Here is a 13,162-nt window from a genome sequence, read left to right as displayed (position 1 = left end):
TCAAACTCCCGGCTTCAAATAGTCTGCCTGCCTTGGCCTCCCAAAGTGCTGGGGATTACAGCCACGAGCCACTGTGCCCGGCCTATTTTTTTTAGAGAGACAGGGTCTCAAACATTCTCCCACCTCAGCCTCCCAAAGTGCTGGGATTACAGGCGTGAGCCACTGTGCCTGGCCTTAAAGGATCTGAGATGGTAATCTGTCACTACCAGATTTTTAGTCTACAACATTGGTTGATCCTGTAGTTCCGTTTTTAGAAATCCAACCTACAGAAAAACCAACTCATTCATGCAAAAAAAAAGTATGCAAGGAGGTTTTCTGTAGTAAATTTAATGTCCATCAAAAGAAGAAAAATCAAATGTGGACCACACCGAAGCTGTTAATAAAGTGGAGGTCGGGCACAATGGCTCATGCGTATAATCCCAGCACTTTGGGAGGCCAAGGTGCGTGAATCACTTGAGGACAGGAGTTCAAGAACAGCATGGCCAACATGGTGAAACTGTCCTTTACTAAAAATACAAAAATTAGCCTGGAGTCATGGTGCACACTGTAATCCCAGCTACTGCAGAGGCTGAGGCTGGAGAATCACTTGAACCCGGGAGGCGGAGGTTGCAGTGAGCTGAGATCATACCACTGCACTCCAGCCTGAGCAACAGAGTGAGGCGCCACCTCTCAATAAATAAATAAAATAAAGCAGACCAGACAGACGCGGTGACTCATGCCTGAAATCCCAGCACTCTGGGAGGCTGAGGTGGGTGGATCACTTGAGCTCAGGAGTTCAAGACCAGCCTGGGCAACATGGTGAAACACTGTCTCTACAAAAAAAAATTAAATGGGCATGGTGGTACTTGCCTATAGTTCCAGCTACTTGGAAGGCTGAGGTAGGAGGACAGCTTGAGTCCAGGATGCAGAGGGTGCAGTGAGCTGAGATCATGCCACTGCACTCCAGCCTCGGTGACAGAGTGAGAGCCAGTCTCCAAATCAAAAAGAAGCTGAACTGTCTGTATTACAACACCCTCAAAATGTGTATATATATTCGCATACATTCACATAAGCCTATGTAAGAAAGTTTGGCCGGAAATACACACCAGGGTTACTGGTGGTTATGAGGCGAAGGCAGAGTAGACAATGCATGTAACAGACTAAGGGAGCCCCTACTGTCAACACAAGTATCACCTGCCACCGGCAACAGGTTCACTTTCAACCAAGCAGGACACTGCTGATTCTGGGGCCAGAGAAAAACTTAAGAGTTTGGTTCTGCAACTGCTCATCACAGCACCCCATCTGGGGTATCCCAATGCCTACTGCTTTTCCAAGATATGGGTCCCTGACTAATCAGTTGGCCCCTTCCCTGTGGGGGCTTCCCATGTCTGGTTCTCACCTGGAATGGTGTCTTGAGGAATTCCTCTCTCCACTGGCCAGAAATCTTCTGCCTCCTCTAACTGAGATACCACATCTGGTTTGGAAAGCTGATGTTCTGCTCAAAGGAAAAGAGACAGGGCTTGTGGGGGTCTGTGTTCGGGAGAAAATGCTATCCTACTGCAGCACAAGCCATCTCCAGCTTCTCCCCTGCTAAGGCATGACATACATGACTTCTGGCCTAGAGCGGTGAACACAACTCCATCCATCCCTGTTGTTGGCTTTCTAAGACTCCTTTGCCAAGCAGCTAAGGGGCCCAATTCTGGTCAGCCAGACACAAAGACAGAGCGGTCAGCTGGGAAAGCTTTTGCTTTCTGGTTCAACATGACAACTATGAAAGAGACTTGGCTGGGGCTACCCCTTCTCCTTGTTTCTGCCTTGAGCACAGATGCAATGCTTGGAGCCACAGCTGTGCAATGACTAGGGGGAACATGGAAAGGTTCACAATAACCAGAGTCTGAAGGGACAGGCTTTTTTTTTTTTTTTTTGAGACAGAGTCTTGCTTGGTTGCCCAAGCTGGAGTGCTGTGATCCAATCTCAGCTCACTGTAACCTCCTCCACCTCCCAGGTTCAAGCAATTCTCCTGACTCGGCCTCCTAAGTAGCTGGGGCGCCTGGCTAATTTTTGTATTTTTAGTAAAGACAGGGTTTCATCATGTTGGTCAGGCTGGTCTAGAACTCCTGACCTCAACTGATCTGCCTGCCTCAGCCTCCCAAAGTGCCAGGATTACAGGCGTGAGCTACCGTGCCTGGCAGGGACAGGTTCTTTGGTGCTACTCCTAAACCGTTGGGACACTGGCATCACATTGTCTGGAATTTCTGTGGAGTTGTTTGTTTTGTTTTTTTAAATAGAGACAGGGTCTATGTTGCCCATACTGGTCTCAAACTCCTGGGCTCAAACAATCCTCCTGCCTCAGTCTCCTAAACTGAGTCACCATGCCTGGCTGGAGCTCTTGTTACAAAAACAATAAGCATCCACTATTGCAGCTGAAAACATCCCCCACAGACCCATCTCCCTGGTATTCAGGGAGGGATGGACTAGGCAAGGCTTCAGAAGTCATACTGAAAAGCTGCCCTTTTCCTACTGGTGCCCCTGCAGTCTGAACCCAAGCAGACACATACTTCAGAGGTGCTACACAGATCCTTATTGACCTGGAGGCCAGCCTTACCCACTGAGACCAGGTTCCTGTAGTTCTCCAGCATCACTTCCCTGTACAGGGACTTCTGTTTGAGGTCCAGCAGTCCCCACTCTTCCGGGGTAAAACCCAGTGTTACATCTTCAAAGGTCACTGGTTCCTAAAAATCCAGATTCTTGTTCAGCCATGGGCCATCCGCATCCATGACAAAAGAAAGACAGGGGAGGCTGACCAGGCCAGTGAAAGCACAGAATGGTCTACAAGATGACCCAAGGGCATTCTGGCAGTCTCATCCTGAGTTCCTGTCTTTGTCTGAAACCCCAAGCAAACCCAAGCTTGACTCTGTTCAGGTTACAATAAGGAGAGCAACACATGAGTCCTCTGTAGCATATGAAAACCTGTCCATTTATTTTATTTTATTTATTTATTTATTTGTTTGTGTTTGAGACAGAGTCTCACTCTGTCTCCTAGGCTGGAGTGCAGTGGTGCAATCTCAGCTCACTGCAGCCTCCGCCTCCCGAGTTCAAGCGATTCTCCCGCCTCAGCCTCCTGAGTAGCTGGGATGACAGGTGCACACCACCACACCCGGCTAATTTTTGTATTTTTAGTAGAGATGAGGTTTCACCATGTTGGTCAGGCTGGTCTCGACCTCCTGACCTCGTGATCCGTCTGCCTCAGCCTCCCAAAGTGCTGGGATTACAGACGTGAGCCACGGCACCCGGCCCTATTTCTTATTCATTTGAAAATTCTGACTTTGAGAGTGGTGCGTATGCCTCCTAGGGAATTCTCTGAGCTGCACCATCACACCCAAGCTATCAGCCCCTACCCAGGGCCCTGATGCTTCTTTCTATGTCCTTCACCTGTCAGGGATCCATCCTCACCTGTCTTTTCTATTTGTTATTGAATTCTGCTGCTGTCACCTCTTGCTCGATGCCAATTTATCTGCTGAAATCTAAACATAAGCCTGATTCCTGCTTAGACCTGTCAATTACTCTTTGGGAGGCCGAGGTGGGCGGATCACCTTAGGTCAAGAGTTCGAGACCAGCCTGGCCAACATGGTGAAACCCCGTCTCTACTAAAAATACAAAAAAAAAGTAGCTGGGCATGGTGCCACACGCCTGTAGTCCCAGCTACTCGAGGAGGCTGAGGCAGGAGAATCACTTGAACCCAGGAGGCGGAGGTTGCAAGATGGCGCCAGTGCACTCCAGCCTGGGCGACAGAGGGAGACTCCATCTCAAAAAACAAAAAAACAAACAAAAGTCCTGTCAATTACTCTTCCCAGTATAAAGGATACAAGGAAGAGCCTTGACCTGGCCTTCAGAAGCCCCTACAATCCGGTCTCAGAAATATTCTAACTACACCCCTGGAAAACCAAACCACCTGCGGTTCCACTATCACGCAGGATCTCTTATGCCCAACCAATCTACCCCTCCCCGAGGTGCTCTGGGGGACGGGGGTATCTCAGGGAAGGTGGTATCTCACCACCATCCGCATCCCCCCAGGTGCAGCAGCAGACACAAAAGCCGAAGGAAGCCTCTACTCACACAGGACCAGGCCGTCGGAAGCCTTGAGGCCATAGTTTCCTCCTTCTCAATGTGTCTCTGGTGGAAATGGGCAGAGTCCTGAGGAAACCGAAGTTGGGAGGGGAGGGAGAGGCGTAAGAGCTCCGCTGGGGAGCTACCCCAGCCTCCGCCCAGGAACGGCTCCCTCAGCGGGAAATGACAAGTCCAGCCAAACTGGAAAACGCCCAGAGTGAGTCATAGGACTCCCACAGTACTGGATAGCACCAGTTTTCCCCTCCCCGAGAGGACACCGAGCCTCCTCTGTCCCGCGCATCGGAGGGGATCGCCTCCCTGGCCCAGACCCCACGCTCCCGGAGGCGATCTGTTCTCTCCACCCCGGCGCCCCGAAAGCACTGTCTCCCCTCGGGGTTCCGGGTCACCGACCCCATCCCACAGAGCGGCGGGAGGACTGCAGGCACGGCCAGCTCCGGGTACCCGAGCTCGGCGGGAAATGCAGAGGACGCGCTCGCCCCCAACTAAGGGTTCCGGACCCGCCCAGCGCAGCCCCCGACGGACGCATGTTTCGCGCGGCACTCACCCGGCGCGCGCCGCACAATGGCGCCCGTCGGCCGGCGGCGAAGTGCGTCAGCCCGCCGTCCCGGACTACAACTCCCAGATGCCCCCGCGGCGTGCCAGCTCGCCTCACCCAGCGGCGGCCATCTTGACCGGCCGGTTAGGGGCGGCAGGCGAAGCCAGGGAGGGCAGGAGGAGGGCAGTCGTCGATGTCCCTCGGCGGTCCAGCTAGGCAAGGGGAAGCCTCTGATGAGGGACGCTAGGCCGCAGGGCCCCACACTAATGTGGGCGGCGACCCGAGCTGGAAGAGAGTCGTGCCCTGCCACGAAGGCGACCACTCTTGGGGCAGAGCAGAAGCTGGAGATAGGAAAGGAGCTGGACAGGGGTCAGGCCGGAAGTGCGGAGTAGGTGATGCTTAGTTGGTGGCGGTGGGGGCGGGATTAATTATGACGTCCCTTGGGAAAAGGAAGGGCGGGTAGGGCCGGAAGTGCAGGGGGCGGGCCTAACTGGCCGTCCATCTCGGTGGAGGGGCGGGGACAGGGAGGGCGGGGAGAAGGAGGCGGAGCTAGGGTCCACGCAATTTTTGGGGAAGGGGGCGCGACTGGAGGACGGAAGTCGCGCGGGGGAGTGGGGAGGTACTGTTGTTCCACCAGTTTCAAAGGCGAGAAAGAAGGCGAGGACTGGGAGAGCAGGAAGTGTGCAGGAGTTGGGACTGACGGCACCTATGTTTTTGGGAGATGGGTCCTGCCTAGAAGTGAGGGTGGACAGGGCCAAGTGTCCGCTCAAGGTCAGGGAGGGGAGGGAAACTCGGAGGACCGGAAGTGTGATGGGAACGTGGCCAAATGTCCACCCTAGTTCTGGGGATTAGAGGAAGGGAGTAGGAAGGTCAGGGGTGTGCAAGGGGAAGGAGGGAAGACTAGGTGGACCGTAAGTGTGATGGGAATGAGGCGAAACGTCCATCCTAGTTCTGGAGAGATGATTAGGGCTAACTGTACCCCAGGCATTGGGGAGGAGGAGCAGTAGCAGTATTCTCTGCCCAGTGTCCCCCTGTGGTCCAGTTTGCTCCTGGAAGCTGAGGTTCTTATGTCTAGGGAGAGGAAACTGAAGTCTCTAACTGTCCAGGACCTGGTGTGTGCCACCCATCGTTGGGCCCAGGATGCTCTCATCTTCCTTGGAAGCTCAGGACAAGGAGGTATTCTCTTGGCTTCCTCAAGGACCGACATCTGGTGTTTTCGTATCTTCCTTAGGTCCCAGGTCCTGGTATGGTCTTGTCTTCTTGGGATCTGAGGGCCTTGATGATCTTTCTCGGTGCTCAGGGCACTGTGCACTCTTTCTTAATATTTCCTGGCAGGTCTCAGCAGTCCTCTGCCTCCCTCTGGTGGTCCTGTACATTGCCTGCTAAACTTGTTCCACGGGTTGTTAGTTTTTTTGGTTAATGTGGAGGATCCAACCTCAGGCTACACGTTGTTTAATTGTTGTTGCTGTTGGTGTGTTGATTTTGGCATAGGAGTATTTACTCAGAGACTGCAGATATCTTACAGTCTAATAATATTTCCTCGGATTTTTCTTGTCTATTATAGATATAACACTATCCCCAATTAATAAGTAATTTGATATCTTCCTTTTCTGTACTTCAACTTTAAAAAAGTAACATTGTATAGTCCTAGCTAGTATGACAGAGCTATGTCAAGTAGTCATGTTTACTAATAGTCTTGTTTTGTTCCGGGTTTGAATAGGGATACATCTAACCCTTCATATTCAAGTTTGATGGAGGCCCTTAATCGCAAGGAAGCAAACCCCCTTAGAAATTCTTTTTTTTTTTTTTCTTGAGACAGGGTCTTGCTCTGTCACCCCGGCTGGAATACATTGGTGCGATCACAACTCACTGCAGCCTCCGCCTCCTGAGCCCAAGTGATCCTCCCACCTTAGTCTCTCAAATAGCTGGGACTACAGGACAGGTGTACGCCACCATACCTGGCTGACTTTTTTTTTTTTGGAGACAGAGTCTTGCTCTGTCGCCCAGGCTGGAGTGAGGTGGCACAATCTCGGCTCACTGCAACCTCTGCCTCCTGGGTTCAAGTGATTATCCTGCCTCAGCTGCCCAAGTAGCTTGGACCACAGGCGTGCACCACTATGCCTGGCTAATTTTTGTATTTTTAGTAGAGACAGGGTTTCACCGTGTTAGCCAGCCTGGTCTCGAACTCCTGACCTCAGGCAGTCCGCCCGCCTCAGCCTCCCAAAGTGCCAAGATTATAGGCATGAGCCACCCCTCCCGGCCTCTTTTGTATTTTTCTGTAGAGACAGAAACCTCACCATGTTGCCCAGGCTGGTGGAAATTCTTCTAATGATTTCTTTCTATTTATGTGGTATAGGATAAAACCTGATTTTTGATTAAAAGAATTTGTTTTTGATACAGGGTCTTGTTCTGTCACCCAGGCTGGAAAGCAGTCATGGCTTACTGCTGGCCCAACCTCCTGGGCTCAAGTGTTCTTCCCATATCAGCTTTCCAAGTAGCTAGGACTGACTACTGGTGTGCATCACCACACCTGGCTAATTTTTAACAAATATTTGTGTAGAGATGAGGTCTCAGTGTGTTGCCAGGGCTGGTCTTGAATTCCTGGGCTCAAGCAATCCTCCTGCCTCGGCCTCCCAAAGTGCTGGGATTGCAGGTGTGAGCCACCATGACTGGCCAAAGATGTTTTGTTTGTTTTGAGACGGAGTCTCACTCTTTCACTCAGGCTGGAGAGCAGTGGCACGATTTTGGCTCAACTGCAACCTCTGCCTCCCGGGTTCAAGCGATTCTCCCTGCCTCAGCCTCCTGAGTAGCTGGGATTACAGGGCGTGCCACCATGCCTGGCTAATTTTTGTATTTTTAATAGAGATGGGGATTTGCCATGTTGGCCAGGCTGGTCTCAAACTCTTGACCTCAGGTGATACGCCTATCTCGGCCCCCCAAAGTGCTGGGATTACAGGCATGAGCCACCGCACCCAACCTAAAGACGGTTTTAAATAAGTATATTATTGAAGATTGATTTATGAGAGCCATTTTAATTCAACTTTTAATAATTGCATACTCTTTTCCTGTTTAGCAAATTAAATATGCTGTTTATTGTAATTTGTAAAAAAAAAAAAAGACTTCTGAAGAAATGTTAACTATTAAACATGTAAAATGTTGAAAAAATGTTATTCATCATTGTTGGATTTAGACAGTGCCTTGATTGCTTGTTCAAAACCTTCTGGGCCAGATGTATTTTGTAATTCACAATCATTTGGATTTTAGTAGGATGGTAATGTATTTACACCATACAGTATATAAATCCCTAAGAGGTTTGGGGTAGCATCTGACCATCAAACACATGAGTATATCTGTAGCAAAATACAAGAATATTTACACTAGGTAGCAGAGAGACAAAATATAAATAGCCTTGTTCATATAAATTTTGCAGACTCATAACAGGGAGAAATTTTCTGTTAGAAAATATCTGGAATTTTGAATTGCATAGAAGGCATTATGGATCATAAGTGAAAATGCGTGTTTTAGAAATAGTAGTTATTTCATTCAATTGCAAAGTTTAATTTTTACTTTTTCTCTCTTATTATAGTCCACGCAGGGCCAGGTGCGGTGGCTCACACTTGTAATCCCATCACTTTGGGAGGCTGAGGTGGGTGGATCACCTGAGGTCAGGAGTTCAAGACCGACCTGGCCAACATGGTGAAACCCTGTCTCTACTACAGGGGGCTCCATCTCAAATAAATATATATATATTCCACATAGTCAGACATAGGTTTATTGAGATACTGAGTTATTTAAATATATTAATATTCTTCTAGATGCTTTTTTTTTTTGAGATGGAGTTTCGCTCTTGTTGCCGAGGCTGGAGTGCAATGGCACTGCAACCTCCGCCTCTGCCTCCCAGGTTCTAGCGATTCTCCTGCGTCATTCTCCGTAATAGCTGGGATTACAGGCAGATGCCATGACGTCCAGCTAATTTTTGTATTTTTAGTAGAGACGGGGTTTCACCATGTTGGTCAGGCTGGTTTCGAACTTCTGACCTCAGGTGATCCTGCCATTTCGGCCTCCCAAAGTGCTAGCATTACAGGAATGAGCCACTGCCCCGGCCCCATATGCTTTTTTAAATCAATGGTCTTCTATTGGTTCAAATTAAGCAACATATGACTAAGAATAAAATATGTAAAGCTATAAGTTGGCCCAAACGATTATGACAGCTGGTGGTGTTCAACTGAGTCCTAAACCAGCTATGCAACTGAATCCTGGACCCAGGATTTGATTTCCACTCATCATTCTCTGTCTCTCTTTCATCACACAGAGCATCTCAAATCGTTCCATGTAAAGGGGGACATATTTTAAAATCGTTTTTAAAAAGAAGAAAGATGTGTCTTTCCGTCTTTGAAGTGTGAGCATTGAGGACACCTCTGTGAACTTCTGAGAGCTTGGGAACGTATTGTAAAAATTAATGTGCATTTGAACTATAAATTATTAGTATCATAGCTCTGTTCCCAGAAGAGAGGCTCTTTGGTTACTGCCGCTCATTCATTCTTTGCCTGTTTTCCCCAACATCAAAGGTAAGCTCACCATCAGGATAATCCACACTGGACATAGCACATGGGGGAAAGGCTAAGACTTTGGGCTCTGAGCAGAGGCTGATCACAAACAACCTCCAGAAAATGACCTGCCTCGAAGAGGAATGCAGGAAGTCCACAGAATGCCGGACAAACCAGTGAGGCAGGTTTGGAATAATCTAGTACACACCTTTGCACCCTGTATGTGTTAAGGCATGTTTGGTTGGAAATAAATAAAAACCCAAATAACCAACACCGTTTTCTCACAAAGAAAATCTGCAAGTATAGGTCTTTCCTGGTGCTAGTTAAGCTGCCCACTGAAGTCACAGAGGAGGAGGCTCACTCTTTCCCTCTTGCTGTCCTTAGTGTGGGCCATCTTTTCTTTAGGCCAGTAGGATGTAGACAAGGAACAAGCCAGCCACACACCTCCTGCTAGTCCTGAACACCACCCATCTCAATATTTCTCTGCCTTGGGAATAGACCTTTTTTTCTCTGATGAGAACTGACTCCCATCTTTCTTGAGTCTTTTTCTTATTTACTCCTCTGTTCAGCAACCATGGAGGATACACACATCGAAAATGAAAGAAATCTGCTCTCAGCAGTATTGAACATTTTCCAGATATTCTTGTTACTACAAATAAAGTATGAGACCAGGCTCATACTTACAATCCCAGCACTTTGGGATGCCAAAGCAGGAGGATCACTTGAGCTCAGAAGTTCAAGACCAACCTGAGCAACATAGCAAAACCTCGTCTGTATTAAAAAAGCAAAAAACTTAGCTGGGTGTGTTGGCACACTCCTATAGTCTTAGCTACACAGGAGGCTGAAGTAGGAGGATCTTGAGCTAAGGAAGTTGAAGCTGCAGTGAGCCCTGATTATGCCACTGCACTCCAGCCTGGGTGACAGAGCTTGACCTTGTCTTAATAAATAAATCAATTTGATATGAAATAGACCTAAGTGCTGTAATAATTGGGAAAGGAAACCTAAAAATGCATTTATTAACATTAACATACTTTAAAAACCCAATTGAAAAATTAAAAAATCAAGATTACAATAAGCCAGGCAGAATAAAAAAGATGGACAAATCAACACCATAAAGCAATGAACAAAATCTATACCTGCAACGGGTATATTGAAATGGAGGTTCCTTTCACAATAGAATCATAAAAACATAAAATGTCTGAAATTAGTTTGCTGGGAAATGTGAAGATAAGTTTTGGAAGAATTACAAGTAAACTTACATAAATGAAAATGCTTATCAAGCTCGAGGATGGATGGCCAAAGAGTAAAGTGTCAGTTACCCAAATTCATCACTAGATACGATGAAAGAGCGCATAGGATTACAACAGAGCCTTTTGGGAGGCTTGACCCTTGAACTTGCGTTTCTGCTTCTCTCTCCTCCAGTGTGAGAGAAAGAACTGATTGCTATTCTTCACATAACCAATTGGCTTCAAACTCATCTTAAGGAGAAACACCTGCAGAAATGACTGGTTCAGGCGTGTTCTTTGCTTTTGCCAATAAATTTGGACTTCAGATCCATCAATAGCATACAGTTCTTTTTTTTTTTTTTTTTTTTTTTGAGGCGGAGTCTCGCTCTGTCGCCCAGGCTGGAGTGCAGTGGCGCGATCTCGGCTCACTGCAAGCTCCGCCTCCCGGGTTCACGCCATTCTCCTGCCTCAGCCTCCCGAGTAGCTGGGACCACAGGCGCCTCCCGGGTTCACGCCATTCTCCTGCCTCAGCCTCCCGAGTAGCTGGGACCACAGGCGCCCGCCACCTCGCCCGGCTAGTTTTTTGTATTTTTTAGTAGAGACGGGGTTTCACTGTGTTCGCCAGGACGGTCTCGATCTCCTGACCTCGTGATCCGCCCGTCTCGGCCTCCCAAAGTGCTGGGATTACAGGCTTGAGCCACCGCGCCTGGCCAACATACAGTTCTTATCACAGAGCTCTTTAGGGGCCATGGTGAGGGAATCATTTTGTGGTTCAGCAGGTTGACACAATTTATTTTGAATGGAAGTGTGTGATTCTGGGCACCTGTTTTCACCCAGCAAGGACCCATGCCACACTCTATGAAGAACAGAGGGAGAGAGAGACAGCACCCACATCTGCATGGATCTCTTGAGTCCAGCACATCCCAGAGGGTGCTTCCATGTCACATCCTTGGACCTGTGGAATATCTTCTTTCCATTGTTGCAGCCCCTTGGCTGTGCCTCTGAGGCTACCAGGCCCTTCCTTCTGACTGTAGTGGCCTCTGCTCTGCATGAGATCTCTGCCTTACAGGAAGTGTCTCTGAGTCAGGGCAGCAGGGGCCATCCTGAGCCGGCAGAACTGGTTACCTGTGATGGCTGCTTCTAGGAGACCCCAAACCGTGGCTCAGCATGACCAAACGAGAATTGAGAGCAGAAGCTGGTGGAGAGCAAGAAAGGGTTATCATGTAAGGTGTAGTTTTGGCAGAAGTGACACTACACCACCATTCATTATCTTAAATTTCACTGACTGGACACAGTGGCTCACATCTGTAATCCCAGTACTTTGGGAGGCTGAGGTGGGTGGACTGCTTGAGGTCAAGAGTTTGAGACCAGCCTGGCTGATATGGCAAAAACCTGTGTCTACTAAAAATACAAAAATTAGCCAGGTGTGGTGATGTATGCCTGTAATCCCAGCTTCTTGGGAGGCTGAGGCATAAGAATTAATTGAACCCAGGAGGCAGAGGTTGTAGTGAGCTGAGATCATACCACTGCACTGCAGCCTGGATGACAAAGCAAGACTCTGACTCAAAAAAAAAGTTGTTCTTTTTTTCATTAAGTCCAAGCTGGGCGCAGTGGCTCATGCCTGTAAGCCCAACACTGTGAGCCCAAGATGGGAGGATCGCTTGAGCCCAGGAGTTCAAGACCAGCCTGAGCAACATACTTGCCCAGTTGTTTGTGTGAGATTCCATCTCTACGAAAACAAACAAAAACACGAGTTGCGCATGGTGGTGTATACCTGTAATCCCAGGTACTCAGGAGGCTGAGGTGGGAGGCTCGCCTGAGCCTAGGAAGTCGAGGCTGTAATTGCACCACTGCACTCCAGCCTGGGCAACAGAGCAAGAGACCCTGTCTCAGCACAAAGAAAAATAAAAGTCACAAAACAAAAAATGTAATTAAATCCAGATGTAAGGGCTTCTAGGGCTGACTCCTGGGCTCAAGTATGAGCTGTAGCCAGGCACTGTCCATCCTTTAACTCAGCCCTCCCCAGTGTATGGCCTTGGTTTTTTCGGAGGCACACATCTTTGCAGTCTTAAGATGGTGATTGCAGTTCCAAGTCTAGCATGTAGCCGTGCAACATTTGGCTAAAGAAGGTGGCATCAGGAAGTGTATTTGTTTTCTATTGCCACTGTAACAAATTACCAAAACTTTGTGTCTTAAAACAACAACAAATTTGTTGGCTCACAGCTCTGGAAGTCAGAAGTCCATAATGGGTCTTACTAGGCTAAAATGTCAGCAGGACTGTGGTCCTTCTGGGGGGTCCAGGAGAGAATCCATTTCTTGGCTTTTTCCAGCTTCTAGAGACTACCTTCACTCCTTGGCTTATGGCCCCTTCCTGCATTTTTAAAGGCAGCAGTGTAGCTTCTTCAAATCTCTCATCCCATTATCACATCATCTACTCTGATTCCTGCTTCAAGTTATACAAAGACATTTTATTAAATAGGGCCCACCCCAAGTAATCCAGAATAATCTACCCATCTCAAGAATCTGGCCAGGCATGGTGGCTCATACCTGTAATCCCAACAATTTGGGAGGCTGAGGCAGGAAGATCGCTTGGGCCAAGGAGTTTGAGACCGGTCTGGGCAACAGAGCAAGACCCCTGTCTTAACAACAGCAACAAAAATAGCTGGGTGTGGTGGCATGCACCTGTGGACCCAGCTACTCAGGAAGCTGAGGCAGGAATATTGCTTGAGCCCAGGAGTTCCAGGCTA

General features: G+C 48.5%; 1 protein-coding gene across 5 annotated transcripts in view; it reads right to left on the bottom strand.

The window, feature by feature from the left end:
- ZNF274 (zinc finger protein 274) overlaps window positions 1–5,103 on the bottom strand; it is a 32,122-nt gene extending 27,019 nt beyond the window's left edge. Inside the window, exons 1-4 of one of the 5 annotated variants that reach the window (XM_011979737.1) lie at window positions 4,652–5,103; window positions 4,096–4,173; window positions 2,585–2,726; window positions 1,379–1,474 (exon numbers count right to left, since the gene is read on the bottom strand). In XM_011979737.1, coding sequence (XP_011835127.1) covers window positions 1,379–1,474; window positions 2,585–2,618 — 130 coding nt within the window. In that variant the 5' untranslated portion in view covers window positions 2,619–2,726; window positions 4,096–4,173; window positions 4,652–5,103. Of the gene's footprint in view, window positions 1–1,378; window positions 1,475–2,584; window positions 2,727–4,095; window positions 4,174–4,497; window positions 4,593–4,651 lie in introns of those variants that run through there. The other 4 variants (XM_011979734.1, XM_011979735.1, XM_011979736.1 and 1 more) reach the window with 4 other exon arrangements.
- Between the last annotated feature and the right edge of the window lie 8,059 nt (window positions 5,104–13,162).

This window comes from Mandrillus leucophaeus, unplaced genomic scaffold, assembly GCF_000951045.1.
Source record: "Mandrillus leucophaeus isolate KB7577 unplaced genomic scaffold, Mleu.le_1.0 Scaffold205, whole genome shotgun sequence".
NCBI classification, from domain to species: Eukaryota; Metazoa; Chordata; class Mammalia; order Primates; family Cercopithecidae; genus Mandrillus; species Mandrillus leucophaeus.
Note: the sequence above shows the minus strand (reverse complement) of the source record. Positions and strands in the feature narration are given on the sequence as shown.